An 18,450-nucleotide genomic window follows, 5' to 3' on the forward strand; every position below is an offset into this window, starting at 1 on the left:
CTCTCAGTAAAGCAGCCAGAAAAATCAAAAACCCCCACTCATCCTTGGGATTCTCTTTTATCCGCTCACTGATCGGACATTACATACACAAGGAGCACACTGAAAGCACATAACACAGCTTTGAGCACAGCTTCTACCCTGTTATAAGACTGTTGAATGGTTCCCGAATACGATAAGACTCTTGTCCTTACCATCTACTTCATAATGATGTTGTACCTTATTGTATACTTGCAATGTGTTTACTCTGTAGCTGTTACACTTTTATTCTGCATTCTGTTAGTGTTTTACTTTGTACTACCTCAAAGTATTGTGTAATGATTTGATCCCCATTAACAGTATACAAAACTAGCTTTTCACTGTATCTTGTTACATGGGACAATAATAAAACATTTCCAATTCACACATCATCCATCATCTTGCCCTGTACTTAAACTCAGTGGCCACTTTATTAGGTACATCTGTACACCTGCTCACTAATGCAAATACAGTGGATTCTGGTTAACTGGGACACATTGGGACCAGTGCACTTTAGCCCAATTAAGTGGCCGCCCCAAAACCACCATGAGCAAAATAGTTCTGAATTCTCTTACTGCCTATTTATCACCAACTGTCAGTGAAAAAAAATCACTTTTTGGAAGTCAAACAGACACAACTGACACTGTTTAAAAAACGTCCACTCCAAGCCACACAAGTGCTTGTGAGTGATGCTAGTTTGAAACTGTACAGCAACAAACTGCAATCCCAATTAACTGGCACAGTGTCCCAAATAAATGAAGTGAATCTCAGCTATTTTCTTGATTAGTTTTGTTCTTTAAGAGTTGTCTCAAAGATGCTGCCTTGATTAACCAATGGTTCAATTAACTGGAATTCACTGGATCTAATGCATAAAAGCATGCAGACATGGTCAAGAGATTCAGTAATTTTTTCAGACCAAACATCAGAATGGGGAAGAAAGGTGATCAACGTGACATTGACCATGGAATGATTACTGGTGCCAGACAGGTGGTTTAAGCATCTCAGAAACTGATCTCCTGAGATTTTCCAAAGAGAATGGTGCAAAAAACAAAAAATCATCCAGTGAGCAGCACGTCTGTGGGTGAAATTGCCTTGTTAACGAGAGATGTCAGATCAGAATTGTCAGATTGGTTCAAACTGACAAGGTGACAGCAACTCAAATAACCACATGTTACAAGAGTGGTGTGCAGACTTAATATATCAACCTCTGATATATTATACATTCAGTGATGGGCTACAGCAGTAGAAGACCTCACCAGATTCCACTCCTGTACCTAACAAAGGGACACCGTATGGTTCCTTCAGTGCCATGATATCAAAGGCACAAAAAAGCACACTCCTCCACCAAGCAGTACTGACTGCAGGTCTTCACCATATGTAATACTGCAAGTGGAGAAGGCACATCATCCAACTTGACAGCTAGGGGGTTGGCAGCAGAAACCAAGGCTCTGCCAGAATATCTTACTGAAAAAGAACATAACATAGCCAAGATATTTTTTTCCCCACCAGTGAAACCTCATTTCTCACAACACAGAAAATCCAACACCAGATCTGGAGTTTGCAACTGGCTACATGCACTGAGACCTCAGACGCTAAACTGAGCCCTTTAAGCCATGAATCAGAGCAACAGCCAGAGGGTAGATAGCAAGATGACACATCGCACTTTGCTTCAAGTTTGCACAACTCATCAGGAAAGCACCAGCTGCTGCAGCTCTAAAGGAAGACTAGTTAATTCTCAAGCTCAAAATAGTACTTACTTTGAAAGAAACACATACCAATACATAAACTAGGCGATAACAACATCTTAGATTTCATGATTCTTCTATTCACACAAGTATTCAACCACTAGATGTCATCAAACAACAGAAATTGTATTTTTGCATCAGCAAATGCAAAAAATGAAAACACATGCAGACTCTGAGACAATGCCCATATTTGACAACCACATCAATTCTCGACTAATCAAACATCAAATAACAACACCCCTAGCAGGACTAGCTTTTCAAACTCCCCTATTATGGTCCAGGAAAATGAAGCGCTGGTGGTCACCACCTTCAACTACCTCCCGATGCACATTATGAACATTCACTCTCAGCTTTATTAGGCATGAAATTTCAGAAATTTTGCCAGGCAATGATGAAGAAAACAGAGTTCCCGGTCAAGTTGACGTCTGTTTTGAAAACTACTTGAGAATCCTACATGCTACACCTGTCTTCCTGTATGGCACTAATCACAGCTTTGGTGGCAGTGAGGATGGGGTGGGTTGGGGAGGAGAGGTGCTATGGAGAAAGTTATTCAAAACTTGGCAAGCGACAACACTGTATATTGATGAGAGCGCTCAGAGCCAACTCAAGAGTGGGATGCAAATCAGATTGGCTGCTCTAATCAGCCAATCTAATCTAAAGTTGGTTGCACCAAGACTTTCATCCGAAGCTTTTCAATACCTTTCCATGACCTTTTAATGATCATTGTGCATGAACACCATCACCTAGTTGCCCCTCCCATTTCCCCAATTTACTCACCTCCAATTCAATAACCTAACATATTGAGGAAATAAACTATTGTATATTTATTACATCCTGCCTAGGTGACTGCACATTTGCCTACATTGAAATCTCCTTACCTCAGATTTTCCCATTCAATTTACCTATGAATATCCAGCTACACTATTTATAATGGCACTTGTGAGTCATCAAAATAAAAAACTTGGATACATGGCTTTCCATCCTACCATCTTTGTGACGTATAAATATAGATACAACACAAAGAGGTCATTTCTTGCCAGTTTGAATACCTACTTGTCATCCCTACTGTTCAGTTAATTTTCTAGTCAAGGTAGTAGTTTCCAAAAGGTTTGATTTCAGCCAACATTCATTTATCAGTGACTTCTCCCAAATAACTTCTGGTAGTTGATAGAATTTTAAAAAGTAGACCGCTGCTCATTGATGTTAGCCTGAAGGGGTTTACAATGAGCCAGTGTCGGCAGTTGTCATTGGGACTCCTGAAAGGTTGGCTCAATTTAGATCAGTTTGTTGTCATATACATCAGGACACAATGAATTTCTGTGCTGATGTGAAGGTCACAGAGTACACAGTATGTACAGTGACCAGTGAAGGACTGCAGAATGGTGCACAGCTAGTAATGCAAACTGACAGGCAGCACAAAAAGGGAATGATAAGGTGACAATACCAGAATAATCAAGAGAGGTGGAATTAAGAGTCAAGGGACATGGCACCATGGAGAAGAAAGTGTGAAAGAGATGACGTTCAGGAATCTGATAGCAGTGGCAAAGAAACAGGACTTATGTTTGGCTAGGGAGGCTTTCAAGCTCCTGTATCTTCTCTCAAAAAGGTAGGGGAGGGAGGGGGAGGGAGGGGGAGGGAGAGGGAGGGAGAGGGAGGGAGAGGGAGGGAGAGGGAGGGAGAGGGAGGGAGAGGGAGGGAGAGGGAGGGAGAGGGAGGGAGAGGGAGGGAGAGGGAGGGAGAGGGAGGGAGAGGGAGGGAGAGGGAGGGAGAGGGAGGGAGAGGGAGGGAGAGGGAGGGAGAGGGAGGGAGAGGGAGGGAGAGGGAGGGAGAGGGAGGGAGAGGGAGGGAGAGGGAGGGAGAGGGAGAGAGAGGGAGAGAGAGGGAGAGAGAGGGAGAGAGAGGGGGAGAGAGGGGGAGAGAGGGAGAGAGAGGGAGAGAGAGGGAGAGAGAGGGAGAGAGAGGGAGAGAGAGGGAGAGAAAAAGCAACAGTCAGTGTGGCAGGCATCATTGATAATACTGAAGCAACGCACCATGAAGAGGTACTGGATAGAAGGAAGTGACAGATCTGTTACGGACTGGCAGCTTTAACCACCTTTGGCAGGTTCCCTCGATACACAGCAGAACAATTACCACACATCAGGCTGAGATGCAATTTGTCCGGATACTTTCACTAGCACATCTGTAGAGGTTGAAGGGACTCCTCACGGACAAGTATCTTCTCAGGTACCTACACCAGTACATTCACTGATGTGCTTTCTTGACCACTGCATCAGTGTGAAGGGACCAAGAGAGGTTTCTGATGATATGGTTACTTAAAAACTAAGCTGTTGACCAACTCTACAGCAGCTCCACTGCTCCTCCCTCCACTTCCTTGATTAACAAAGAGTGGAGGGAGGTAGGCTCATGAAGTTACTTCCCAGGATGGCAGGACTGTCATATGTTGAAAGACTGGAGCGACTGGGCTTGTATACACTGGAATTTAGAAGGATGAGAGGGGATCTGATTGAAACATATAAGATTATTAAGGGAGTGGACATGCTAGAGGCAGGAAACATGTTCCCGATGTTGGGGGAGTCAAGAAGCAGAGGCCACAGCTCAAGAATAAGGGGTAGGCCATTTAGAACGGAATTGAGGAAAAACTTTTTCACCCAGAGAGTTGTAGATCTGTGGAATGCTCTGCTTCAGAGGGCAGTGGAGATCAATTCTCTGGATGCTTTCAAGATAGAGTTAGATAGAGCTCTTAAAGATAGTGGAGTCAAAGGATATGGAGAGAAGGCAGGAATGGGGTACTGATTGTGGATGATCACAGTGAACGGCGGTGCAGGCTCAAAGGGCCAAATGGCCGACTCCCGCACCTATTGTCTATAACCACCCCATCTTTCACCTTAAAGGCTAGGTTGTTGCTCTGACACTATGATATATGGTTTGTGATCTCTTTCCTATATTCCATTTTAATATTGTGGATCATCCAGCCAATAACAATGGCATCACTGGTGAGACAAAGATTGAGCTGGTGCTGGATGTGCCCATTTACTTATGGGTATACGGGGAAATGAACACACACCTCTGGAAGCACCAGTGTTATGGAACAGGGTGGGTAAAATACGATAACAAATTCTAACCAACTGAGGTTGACAGTCAGAAAATGTAGAAGCCAGATGCAGACAGGGGCCCAAAAAGCCAAGGTCCAAGAGTTTAAAGTTGTACTAAACAGAAACTACTGTACATGGAGTTTACTGACCTCACAAAAGCCTTTGACCCAGTCAACCGAAGGATTATGCAAAAATTCTCAATTCTTAAAAATTAGTTTCTATTTCACATCTCCTGCATGATGACATGCAAGTTGTGACTACAACTAAATGTCCACTGAAAACACAATCCCAGAGAATGAGCAATACTACAGCTTCCTTCAGCTTTCTCTGCAACAATGTTGTAGTTTTGCAGCAGACCTTCAACAGACTCCTCAGTGAAGTCAGTCTACAGAATGAACAGAAAGCAGTTCAAGCCTTAACGCTCTCCACTCCAGAACACCCTGGGCCGGCTGGTGGCGCAGTGACATCAGTGCCAGACTCCAGTCGACCTGCTCCCGAACAAACTTTCCATCCCTGCCGGGTTGAGTGTCAAGCTCACCACTCAGCCTTGTTTAAAAAAACTGCGCTGTCAGAACAACGTGGGAGACCTCTCATAGTATCTTTCCTCCAAAGACAACCACTTGAAAAAGTGGTCGCCAAAGCTCTGGCAGAGTATGGCACACAAAAAACTCCAGAACATCACTTAGCGATTCACAACATGCAAACACAACAATATGGATATGCAGAGGCAGTGTTCCTTCAGTGAGATAGGCTTTATACTAAACACAAATGTCTTCCTCCATCCTGCCCTAACACAGCACCAAATGTCCTAACACCAAATATAGAGAGTAAAGTTCTGAAAACACAGATCAAGATTTATGCCTTGAGGCCACCTCTCAGCATAGAGAAACCAACTACAAAGCCAACCTTTGCCATCAATGCATCAGCACCACTTCAGAAGACTTCAGGAAAAAAACGAGTCTGAAGGCCAGGACTGCAAAGCTAGCACTGGGCAGTAATATTTCAGAGACCAGAAAAACCTGGAGATTTAGTGTGTTCTAGAAACCTGGAGATGGTGTGTTCTAGAGACCTGAAAAATCTGTGTAGAAGATTGCTCAGTCCAACAAACCTAATTAACAGGATAGAAGAACCAAAAGCTTTTCCCAAGCCAATATGCAAACCAAAGGGACTTTGGCATAGAGCTTCAGTGGGCAGGACACCCTGTCCACATACACGACACTAGACACTCATGTAAAACACCCTATATAATTTCCACAATGACAAGCAATTTCTGGTTATGGGGACTAAGTTTTATGGATGTTCATAAAGTTTCCTCAAAACATCCAACATCCTCTCCATATCTTGTGAGTCCCTGGCCAGACACCATGTAAAATGAAGATCATCCAGGAGACCATCAAGCACCTCACAAAAGGATTGTGCAGGAGCTCGATAATGATCACCAGGAGAGCACTTTACAATTGTTCTTGCTCTTTACAATTCCAGGTAAGATTAGAGGGTATGAGGATTTCAGCAATTGGATAACACTGGAGTAGCTGACATTGTTCTCATCAGAATGAAGAATATCAAGACTTGATAGAGGAATACCTGGCATTCCCAAAGAGGGTAAATAAAAAGAAATTTCCATTTGCAGATGCATTATAAATCAGTAACACAGATTAAAGTTTTAGAGGAGAGGTACAAGGTAAATGAGTGAAGAATACAAAACAAAAAAATGCCAGAAATAATCAGTAGATTAAGCAGTCTACATAGATAGAGAAATGGAGCTAATGCTTCCCATCAATCATCTTGTTTAAAAATCTTTGACAAACGGTCATCAACCTGACTGAGAAACTTCCAGCGTTGTGTGTTTAAATTTCAGATTTCCAACAGATACAGGATTTTACTTTTCAGGAAACAGGGAAGTTTCAAAAGACAAAAGAATTTCAAATATGAATTGAACAGGCACTAGAAGTAAATTAATTTGGAGTTCTGGAGGATAAATCTGCTGGAGGAACTCAACAGACTCTGTGGGGAAGAATCGTTGACATTTCAGGTGGAAGCCTTGCATTAGGAAAGTGTAGGACCAACAGAACAGACAAGGCCTGATGGGCTGACTAGTTACCCTGTACTTCATTGCTTTTCTATTATATCCATCCTGTTTATCCTTCTTCTGGATAATTGAACAGCCCCAGACCTAACTACAGAAATAGGTACTTTATTTTACTAGCATCACACAAAATCTCAGAGAATCACTTAGACAATTTGACAGCTAGCAACACTGTACAACAACAAAGCTACCAAGTCAAAGATGGCGACTTCAAGGAGCCTTTAAAAGAGGGAAACTAGAGACCGTGTCCACACTTTTGTTTTCAAGATGCCTAGTTCATTACTTATTATTGCAAATAACTAGCAGTCAAATCTAGGTAGAAAACTGAAAAGCAGGGCTTCTAGGGTAGTAATCTCTGGACTGCTGTTTGTGCCAGCAGTGAGGGTAAGAATAGAAGGATTTGTCAGTAGAATGTGTGGCTGAGGATCTGGTGCACGGGCAGGGTTTCAGATTTCTGGAAAATTAGGATCTCTTTTTGGGGAAGGCATGACCTGTACAAAAATGACAAGTTACACCTGAATCAAGGGGGAACAATATCCTTTTGGGTAGATTTGCTAAACCTCTAGTTCCCAACTTGGAGTTCACAGACCCTTTTGTTAACAGTAGAGGTCATGGCATAAAAAAGGCTGGAATTCCCTGGTTAAGCTAATTTGACAGGGGGCTGGGAAATGGGAATAGGGCTGTGGATTGGCATACAAGCAGAGGCAATGTGTAGTGGGACTGTTAAGAAGGACAGGAAGACGATAGGGCAAATTTCAGTCATTGAGCTGAGTTGCAATGTAACGAGGATAGAAACAAAAAAGGTAACGAAGGCAGGACTGAAGGTGTTATACTTGAATACACGCAGAAAACAGATTAAGGTAGATAATCTTGCAGTGCAATTAGAGTTTGGCTGGTATGATGTTGTGGGCATCACTGAGGCATGGCTGAAAGAAGATTATGGTTAGGAACTTAACATCCAAGGACACATATTGTATCAAAAGGACAGGCAGGTAGGCAGAAGGGGTGGCATGGATCTGTTGGCGAAACATGAAAACAAATTCTTAGAAAGGGGCAATATAGGGCAAGAAGATGTAGAATTGTTGTGGGTAGAGTTAAGGAACTGCAACATAACTCCTATATACAGCCCTCTGAACAGTAGCCAGGATGTGGGCTACAAATTACAACAGGAGGTAGATGATGCAGATCAAAAGGGCAATTCTACAATAGTCATGGAGGATTTCAATATTATGGTAGACTGGGACAATCAGGTTGATAATGATTTTGGATCCCAAGAGAGAACTTGCAGAATGCCTATGAGATGACTTTTTAGAGCAACTTGTGGTTGAACCCACTAGAGGATCAGCTATACGGATTGGGTGCTGTGTAGAGGACTGGATTTGATTAGAGAGAACATAAGAAATACCCAAGAACATAAGAAATAGTAGGTGTAGGCCACCTGGTCCGTTGAGCCTGCTTCGCCATTAAACAATATCACGGCTTGTCATGGCTGATCTGATGACAGAGCTCAAGGTAAAGGAATTCTTAGGAGGTACTGAATACAGAATTCAACCTGCAGTTTGGAAGGGAGAAGCTAAAGTCAAATGTATCAGTGTTATAGTGGAGTAAAGGGCATTGAGGGATTGGAAGGAAACACAAGCAGAGATGAATGTAGAGCAGCAAAGGCAGGAACTCTGGGAGCAATTCAGAAGGTGCAAGATAGAGATATCCCAAAGAAGTAGTACTGGAAAGACAAGATGACACAACCCTGGCTAACAAAGGAAGTCAAAGACAGCATCAAAGCAAAAGAGAAGGCATACAATCGAGCAAAAATCAGTGGGAAATTAGAGGATTGGGAAGCTTTTAAAAACAAATGTTAACCACCTAAAAAGTCATAAAGAGAGAAAGGATTAAATATAAAGGTAAGCTAACCAATAACATCAAAGAGAATGCCTAAAGAGTAAAGAGAGGCAAGAGTAGATATTGGACGACTGGAAAATGACACTGGAGAAGTAGTAATGGGGTACAAGGAAATGGCAGACAAAATTATTAAGTATTCTGCGTCAGTTTTCACTGTGGAAGACACTAGCAGTATGCCATAAGTTCAAGAGCATCAGGAGGTGTGAGTGAGTGCAGTTGCTATTACTAAGGAGAAGGTGCTTAGGAAGCTGAACGGTCTGAAAGTAGATAGGTCACCTAGACCAGATGGACTGCACCCCAGGGTTCTGAAAGAGGTAGCTGAAGAGATTGTGGAGAAATTAGTAATGATCTTTCAGGAATCAGTAGATTCTGACATAGTTACTGATGACTGAAGAATTGCAAATGTCACTCATCAAAAAAGGAGGGAGGCAGAAAAAAGGAAATTATAGACCAGTTAGCCTGATCTCAGTGGTTGGGAAGATGTTAGAGTTGATTGTTAAGGATGAGATTTTAGGGTACTTGGAGGTGCATGATAAGGTAGGCCAAAGTCAGCATGGTTTCCTTAAAGGAAACACTTGCCTGACAAACCTGCTGGAATTCTTTTGGGAAATAACAAGCAGGATAGACAAAGGAGAATCGGCTGATATTGTGAACTTGGATTTTCAGAAGGCCTTTGACAGGTACCACATGTGAGGCTACTCAGCAAGTTAAGATCCCATGGTATTACAGGAAAGATACCAACATGGATAGAGCATTGGCTGATTGTCAGGAGACAAGAGTGGGAATGAAGCAAGCTCTTTCTGACTGGCTGCCAGGACTAGTGGTATTCCACAGGGGTCTGTTTTGGGACCACTTCTTCTTACGTTGTACATCAACGATTTGGATGACGGAACAATGGCTTTGTGGACAATTTTTCAAACAATACGAGGATCATGCAATACGAGGGGCGTGCAGTGTTGAGGAAGCAGGGAAGCTGTAGAAGGACTTAGATGTATTAGGAAAATGAGTAAAGAAGTGGCAGATGGAAGACAGAGTTCGGAAGTATATGGGCATGCACTTTGGCAAAAGGAATTAAAAAATAAACAATATTCTAAATAAGGAGAAAATTCAAAAATCTGAGGTGCAAAGGGACTTCGGAGTCCTTGTGGAGGATTCCCTAAAGGTTAATTTGGCTCAGTGGTGAGGAAGGCAAATGCAATGCGAGCATTTATTTTGAGAGGACTAGAATATAAAAGCAAGAATGTATTGCTGAAGCTTTATAATACACTGGTGAGGCCTCTCTTGGGGCATGGTGAGCAGTTTTGTACCCATTATCTAAAAAAGGATGTTGTGACATTGGAGAGGGTTCCACATCCTAGGTAGAATTGATGTGGAGAGGATGTGTCCTATTGTAGGAAAATCTAGCGCTGGAGGGCACAGCTCAGAATAGAGGCTGTCCATTTATAATGAAGATGAGAAGGAATTTGTTCAGCTAGACCCCCAACCTTTTTTTTAAACACCAAGGACCCCGACCATTATCTGAGGAATTCATGGACTCCAAGTTGGAAACCTGAGCTAGAGGGTGGTAATCTATGGAATTTACTGCCACGGGCAGCTGTCGAGACCAAGTCATTGAGTGTATTTCAGGCAGAGGATAACAGACTCTTGATGAGTCTGGGCATGAAAGGTTATGGGGAGAAGGTAGGAGAAAGGGGTTGAGAAGGAAATGGATCAGCCATGATCAAGTGGTGGAGCAGACTCGATGGACTCACTGGCCTAATTCTTATTGTCTAAATCCAATTCAAAAGCCAGCTTTAACTAAATATGGCATCAAATTTGTTTTAAGTTGAAGATTGCCTCATACTTACCAGAATTTGATGTTTTCGATCCAAACAAATCGTCATCTTCCTCATCAAACAATCCTCCAGCACTCTGAGCTGGTGGGGGTTTTGTCACCTTTTTCTTTGCTCCTTTCCCATGGATTTTCTCAGGAATTGCCTCAGATATAAATATGTCACCTGTGAAAGAAAATTGGAAGTTATAAAGGATCCTCCATATTAATACACTCAAGATTAAAACCTCTTCTTCTTCTAATATTAAGAAAATACATAGCTTTGACAAAAGGAAAAATGTTATCCATTTCGGTAGAACATTTTCAACCTATTCATATCCTCCTGCCTTTAGACATCCAAATAATGACTAATCAACATCTTTCAAGCTTATGACCTTGGCTATTTTTTGTTCCATCTGAAGACACTTTGGTAGGTGTACAATATTCAATAACTTTTTATTATTCCTGCAGGAACATTATGCAGACCTTAGCTGTGGAATAGATCAAGGAGAAATATAGCATGAATACAGACCCTCTGGCGCAGTGGGTCCATACCGAATATAAAGCCCACCCAGACAGTCCCAATTTCCTGCATTCTGCCTGTATCTCTCCAAGCTTTGGCCATACATGTACTTATCCAAGCACCTCTTAAATGATAACGTACCTGTCTTAACCTTAGGCAACTCATTGCATGTACTCACCATCCTCTCTGAGTAAAGCACAGATCACTGCACCCAACTTCCACGTAATCTCTCCTGGAGTAATATATTCCCATAATTTGATGCAGCCAGAGATTAAGCCGCATTTCAGATCCCAGCAGCTTCCACCAGATATTTTGTCCACGTGAAAAGCAGAGTTTATACTGGGCTCTGCCTACATAGACTCCGCTCACTAACTTCTCCCTTAAAATAACTGATTTTGATTCAGAAGTCTTGGTATTTCTAGCTATGTTCAGGTGTGTAACTTATCAGAGTTACAGGAAATACTTGTCCCAATATTCAATTAGATTTCATACATTCTAATCTGCTCAGATGGTAACAATCTTCAGACTGCAGGATGAACATGCTGAAGTCCGATTAATTCAAACACCACCACAGCAGCAGAGAATTTAAATTCAGCTAGTTAGACAAATCTGGAATTTTAATAAAAAGCTCACAATGGTGACCACCATACTACCAGATGGCTGTAAAAATGAATGCTCAATTAATTTTCCTCAGAGACTGAAACAGTTCATCCACATTTGGTCTGGCTGATACAAGATTCCAAATTGGCAAATGTTATCGACACTTAGCTGCTGTAATGCTTTGGTGGCAATAAATGTCAATGTTTTTAGAAAATCATACAATAAAAAACTGCAATCATAAATCTCAAGCGGAATGATGATGACGTGTAATAAGTACAAGTATACACACACACACCTGTTCCGTTATTACAGGAACCTACCGGGGTAAATAGCAACCGCTCCAGCCGGTACCTTTTTCTGACATTTTCTTATAGCAGAGTCTGAGTTTAAGATTGGAGAAAAATGTTTAAAATGGGAAAATTAAATATCCGAAAGCCTAAACACCTTATGCATCTTTCAAACGCCTAGGAATAATAATCTAAGTACTATGGAAATTAGATGAATTTTGTCTAACTGGAAACTTAAGTCCGCACAAACCTACTCAACAAGTACTAGAGCTGACACTGTACATCTACCCACTAAATATTTTATCTCAATGGCGTCTTTTAAATCACAAAATACACCTCCAAACATTCTGAGCAAGACTTTGAAAAAAAATGACATCCATCCCTCAGAAGGCAGAATGCAGAAACAGCTGTAAGTTAGCATGAAAACAGTTAAGCACAAGCCAAACAAAGCCCTCACCACCACAGTTACAGGAGGAAATCAGCAGTGGGCAATTCATATTAATTCACTGCCATTACCAGAAGCCAAGTCCAAATGCACAGCTTATAACAGTAAATGCTGTACCTACTTCTCACCGAGAAGTCCACTGTTCAGTGAACAGCTGCAACATCACTGACTTCAGCAGATATCACTGCTGCGCATGCTGGCAGCAACAGGCTTTCCCTGTCGGAAGGCTCCAAGGAAATTTATTTCATAGATCCCGTATTCCCAATTCCTACCCAACACCAGTAGGTTTTGAAGTTCCAAAATGGTAACTGGATTCCCAGCATCTCGCCGACCACACCCTCACTGTACCCATGATAGGAAATCTGGAGATCAACTAGACCCTGAGAGAAGTGGCTGGGAACTGAGAACCAAAGCTGTTTATTCCTCTCAATTCCAGAGGAATTGTAAACATTTCAGCTACCCACCCCAGACTGGCCAAGGACACCTCAATTGGTGCACCCAGGGATGAAGCTCGAGGATGAGCAGCATTTTGCTTTACCTGGGATTTTATTACACATATTCAAACAACACAAATATTACTCATCCAAGTATATTACTGATTAGTTGGACAGTTTTCATAGCTTCAATGAAGGTCTGTCTTCCAATGGAAGTGTCCGAGGGCAGAGCCTCGCCAGCGGCAAGGTCATTTTATTGAAGGACACTGCCATTAATTTGCCTCTCAAAATCCAACCCTACATCCTCGTCATGAGAGGTAGAAACGGGTAAGGCCGGCCAACAGGTTTCTAATGAAATTTTATAGACCAATCCCCTGTACAATGGATTACAGAAACATTGATGAACTCCAACCAAACTGTCGATCTTTGATGATGGAGATGGGAGGTCATCCATGGCCTGTACTTCACTGGGAGCTCAGGCCAAAGAAGAAGATAGCCACTAATTGCCGTAAAAACCACATACTCCTCATACTCTGGGAACAGGCCTTTCAGTGGAAGACTATACTTGGTTGACTTTAGGGCTTTCTCATCAGAAGGTGAGAAGGAAAATATTTTAAAAAGACCCAATGGGCAACTTATTCACTCTGAGCTAGTGGGTACATGGAACGAGATGTCACAGGAAGTTACCGAGGCAGGTGCAAAGACAATATTTAAAAGACATTTGGATAGGAAAATATTGAGGGATTCGGGTCAAATGGGACCAGCTTAGCTGGACAGCTTGGTCAGTATGTTAAATGATGGTCCTGTTTCTGTGTTGTATTAATCTATGAATCCAAGAACCAGCCCACTCTTGACCAAATGGAGTTTCAAATGTTGCGCTAATTTGGGATGGAAGATTTCAGAAAAAAATTAACTTCTGAAGCAACTCCAGATCAACACAATTCACACATACACACACACAAAGCCCTCCATGAGCCGTAGGAATTTTAATTCAAACAGCTGCACAGAACAGCTCACAGATAGAGACTGAAGTTTACATTACGTTTCAATTGACTGAATGCAGAGAGCAGTAAGCAATGTTAGTAAGCATCCTTTCACAGATGTCCCATTATTAGGTTTCAAAATACAAAAAAGATTACTGAAGAGTACGGAGTTTGGTTAAAAATCAAAATCAGCATTAGCATTGTTACACTAGTCACCAAATCATGGCAAACTTTCGATAAACCAACCCCCAACTCAAGTGAAATACAAACACATTTAATCAATCTCTCTCAGAACTGAGGCCCTTGTAGAATAAACTGTCACACCCTCTAATCATTTTGATCAAGACTAAAAGCACATTCCTGAATGATTCATGTACAGTTTAGGTTTAGCCAATTAACACTACTCAGAATTTCTTGGAAGTAAACTTCGGCAGAACCTGGGTTGTCAGCGTTGGACATGACTCACCTTCATCAGCTGGCTTTACTTCACTCTTCTCGTCATTATTTTCCCTTGGGGCCTCAGTGAAAAGATCACCCTATAAAATTAAGTAGTATTTATGCAAATTAAAGCCTCCGACTATGGGACATAAACTTTAACCCAATTCCTTCCATCCATCTCCTCAGGGCACCAAGATAGATGAAGTAAGCTGAGGCACAAGATGTCAGTGTCTCTAGTGCTGTTGAGTGATGGATCAGTTGTATTTACCTGCCTTTCTCTTCACAGATGCTCACATCACCCGTAGAGCATCTACATCTTTTATTTTAATACGTCATGAGGCTTAGGGAACATAAGGTAGTCCTTAAATCATTGAGAGAGAAATCAATAAAAAAAAGAGACTAGTAAAGAGTATCAGCTGCGACTATAGAACTGGACTTTAACACTGTAAATCAGCGAGTCGTTTTGTTTACGTCTCCCCTCTCACTGAGTGACACACCTTTTCCCCTTTATTAGGGAGAGAGCGAGCCTGTAGCATGTCGAATTATTGGGTGAACGACTAGTTTTTGTTATACTGCAGATCATGGACTTTCTTGGGCGCTTTGCTATTGCTTGCTTGGTGGGTGGAGGGTGCTGATGCTTTTTGCTGAAGCAAGGGAAGCAGAGGGGCGATTCTTTGCTGTTGCTTGTGTTTGGGGGGGAATATGGGGGGCTTTGGGGTTCTAACATTTTCTCCTGTTACTCATCCTCTGGGGCACTCTTCTATTTTCAATGATGGCAGCCAAGAACAAGAATTTCTGGTTGTATAGATCCGCTGATATTAAATGGAACTATTGAACTATCAGAAGAGAGGAAAGAGAGGAATTCGAACCTCACCTCGCAGCTAATGCAAAAAGATCTAGGTAGGAATGGGACTGCCGTCAAATTACCTGAAATTCAGAGGTAACTGTATAAATTAGCATAGATGATCAGCCAAACTTAATTCCCTTATCGTAAGGTGCAAGAGTAGAATGCTAAACCATTGAGCATTTACAATGTTCACTTCACATTCATAAGTACTTTCTAAATTACATCTCAGGAGTTTGAAACATTTTTATTATCTGGGTTTTAAAGTGTATATACCAACCTCATCATCATCAAAGAGGCCCTTCCCTCCACTGAACAGACCACCCCTGCTGCAAAATTGAGAGTAGTCGTCATCTTCATCAGCATTCTCAAATCCAAACAAGTTGCTGTCTTCTGACATATGAAGCAGAAATGCATTGTACATCAGGTCAGTGAGAACTGAGGATTAATCACACCTTTACAAGAACAGATTCTACCCTTCATAACAAGACATGTACGGACCATCTGTCTCACTTCAAAGTATTGGACTGCAAAGGAAAGCGTGTAGTGATTTAATGCACTTTAGGCCACTCAGTTTATGTTCATCCTAGCAACCAAATCACTTAAATCTATTCTCAGAGTGTGACCTCAAGCTAATCTACCGAAAGAGACTGCAGCAGTTATATAACAGCTAAATTATAGACAAAAGCTAAAGATCGTGCCATCTTCTGCTAAACTTTTTCAGAATACTGACTGTTACACCCAATCTACAACATTCAGAATTTGATTAGTAATTGAGTCCAATTATTAACTTAATTCTGTGTAAATCAGTTCCGAGTCAAGAATGAATTTCTCAAAATGCTTACTTCCATTCAGAAAAGCTTTGCATGAAGTTAGACTTGAAGTGATACAGTGTGGAAGGTCAAACTGAAGTGATATACTTTGAAAGGCTGAACTAGGAAGGCAGAGAACAAGGTTAATGGCTAGATTCTTAGCAGTGTGGAAGAACAGGGGATCTCGGGATCCAAGTACAAACATCCCACATTCTTGTGCAAGTTGATAGGGTGGTTGTGAAAGCAAATAGTGTGCTGAACTTCATTAGTCAGGGGACTGGGTTCAAGAGCCACAAGGTTATATTGCAGCTTCATAAACTTTGGTTAGATTACATTTGAAGTATTGCATTCATTTGTGGTTGCCTCATTATAGGGAGGACGTGGAAGCTTTCAAGAGGGCGCAGAGGAGATTTACCAAGACGCTGCCTGGATTTGAGGACATGCCTTATGAGGAAAGGTTGAGTGAGCTAGGGCTTTTCTCTTTGGAGCGGAGGAGGAGCGGGGGTGACTTGTATAGTGCAGCAGTTATCGTGACGCTATTAAAGCTCTGGGTGTTCCGGAACTCAGAATTCACTTCCGATGCCATTCCATAAGGAGTCTCTGTATGTCCTCCCCTGTGGAGTGCATGTGTTTTCCCTGGGTGCTCTGGTTTCCTCCCACAGTCCAAAGACGTACTGGATAAGTTCACTGGTCATTGTAAACTGTCCCGTGATTAAATTAGGGTTAATCAGGGCTGTGAGGTTGCTAGGGCAGTATGACTCGAAAGGCCAGAAGGGGTAACTCTGCACTGTTCTGCTAAATAAAAATAAATAAACACACACACAAAGATAGAATGAACAGCCAGTGTCTTTTTCCCAAGGTGCCAATGGCTAACACTAGAGGATATCCTTTTAAGATGAGTGGAGGTTGGCTTAGGGGAGATGCAAGAGGCAGTTGTGTTGTTTTGTTTTACACAGGGAATGATCTGTGACTGGAACACACTGCTGGGGAAGGATTGAGTCTGGTATACTTGAGACATTTAAGAGACTCTTAGACAGGCACATGGATGAAAGAAAAATGGAGGATTATGGGCTGTGTAGGAGGGAAGATTTAGGTTGATCTTGGAGTAGATTAAAAGATCAATGAAATATTGTGAACTGACTGGCCTGTACTGTACTATTTTCCATGTTCTTTTTCCCTGGACTTTTCTTGCTTAGTCTTAAAAAATCCGCTGACCTTCTCTGCAGCATGTAGCTCCTGAATGGTTTTGCTTGTTAATGCAAACCATGGTGATTACAAGTCCAGAAAAGGTTGGTCAACTATTAGAAGAACTCCCCAGATAATTCCCTTAATACTGTCAGTGAAGTCCAAGCACAGCTCTCCAAGTTCAGACACCTTACATCCAAACCTTTAGGTTGGAACGCATTGTTTCAATTCTTAACCCTTACCTTGTTGTTTAGCTTTTCCAGTTTCTTTCTTTGTCTTTACTTGGCTCTTGGTTGTTGACCCATGAGACGTTAAAGCTGTGGAACAATTAATTACAACAAAACTTGGGATCGGGCAGAGTGAGCAAAACCGAGAAATAAAACCCAATTGCTCCACAGCACCAGCCTGTGGGCACTCAATCCACGCTTCACATCATCAACAAGCATAAAACAAAGAAACTCTGTAACAATTACATGCTCTCTCTTCATCTGTTTTCTCTGGGTTTCCTTCTTGGATCCGGGCTGCCAGTTCTTCTGCAAAGGAAAAGTGTCCCATTTTTTTCTGCATTGAAAAGTACATCATATTAACATCAGAAGGAATGCATCAACTCTTCTCTGTGCAAAGTAGTTGAAAGAAAAGAGCCACTCACCGAGCTCGTCAGAACCCCTTCGTTGCTTTCTTTCTCAGATTCATGAAACAAGTCAGAGTCATCATCTTCATCCTCATCACTGACCAGCTGCCGTTTCTACAAGAGCATTCATCCACTAAGTATCATTAATAGGTCCCTACAGGACTGCTACAGCTAAAATCTAAGCAACGAGGATATCAAAAACTGGGTCTTAAGGAAGGAACAGCAATGAGAGAGAGAAAACACATGAAGAGGAAAAAATAAGAAATGAGTGTTTTAGCGAGGGAATTTTAGTGTTTAAGGCTTTGGCATACATTAAGGTGACATGTAGCAATAGTTGATTAAAATAAGAGCCAAAAAGCTCACTACTGGATAAACCCCGGTATCCTAAAGGGCTGTTGATGAAGCAGGAAGGGATAACGGCATGAAATAAACAGGGCAAAAATTTTAAATAAAGATGATTACGCAGCACTTAAAGAATCATCATCCAATCTGGAAGCGATATTGGAAAGCAATCTATGACTGCATGATCTTGCAGAAAATGATTCTTCACCTTTCTCCACAGGCAGAAAGCAAGAGGTCTGCCAGTATGATCCACCTACAATCTGAAGTTTGATCTGCTAA

At 41.8% G+C, this 18,450-nt stretch overlaps 1 protein-coding gene across 6 annotated transcripts in view; it reads right to left on the reverse strand.

Annotated features, from left to right (window-relative positions):
- Positions 1–18,450, reverse strand: part of washc2c (WASH complex subunit 2C) — a 71,911-nt gene that overhangs the window by 31,573 nt on the left and 21,888 nt on the right. For 4 of the 6 annotated variants that reach the window (XM_059946293.1, XM_059946298.1, XM_059946295.1 and 1 more), the window contains exons 9-15: positions 17,848–17,943; positions 17,672–17,759; positions 17,441–17,515; positions 15,482–15,594; positions 14,386–14,455; positions 12,091–12,150; positions 10,685–10,834 (exon numbers count right to left, since the gene is read on the reverse strand). In XM_059946293.1, the coding sequence (XP_059802276.1) occupies positions 10,685–10,834; positions 12,091–12,150; positions 14,386–14,455; positions 15,482–15,594; positions 17,441–17,515; positions 17,672–17,759; positions 17,848–17,943 (652 nt within the window). The remainder of the gene's footprint in view (positions 1–10,684; positions 10,835–12,090; positions 12,151–14,385; positions 14,456–15,481; positions 15,595–17,440; positions 17,516–17,671; positions 17,760–17,847; positions 17,944–18,450) is intronic. The other 2 variants (XM_059946294.1, XM_059946297.1) reach the window with 2 other exon arrangements.

The sequence above is a fragment of the Hypanus sabinus genome, chromosome 21 (assembly GCF_030144855.1).
Source record: "Hypanus sabinus isolate sHypSab1 chromosome 21, sHypSab1.hap1, whole genome shotgun sequence".
Taxonomy (NCBI): domain Eukaryota; kingdom Metazoa; phylum Chordata; class Chondrichthyes; order Myliobatiformes; family Dasyatidae; genus Hypanus; species Hypanus sabinus.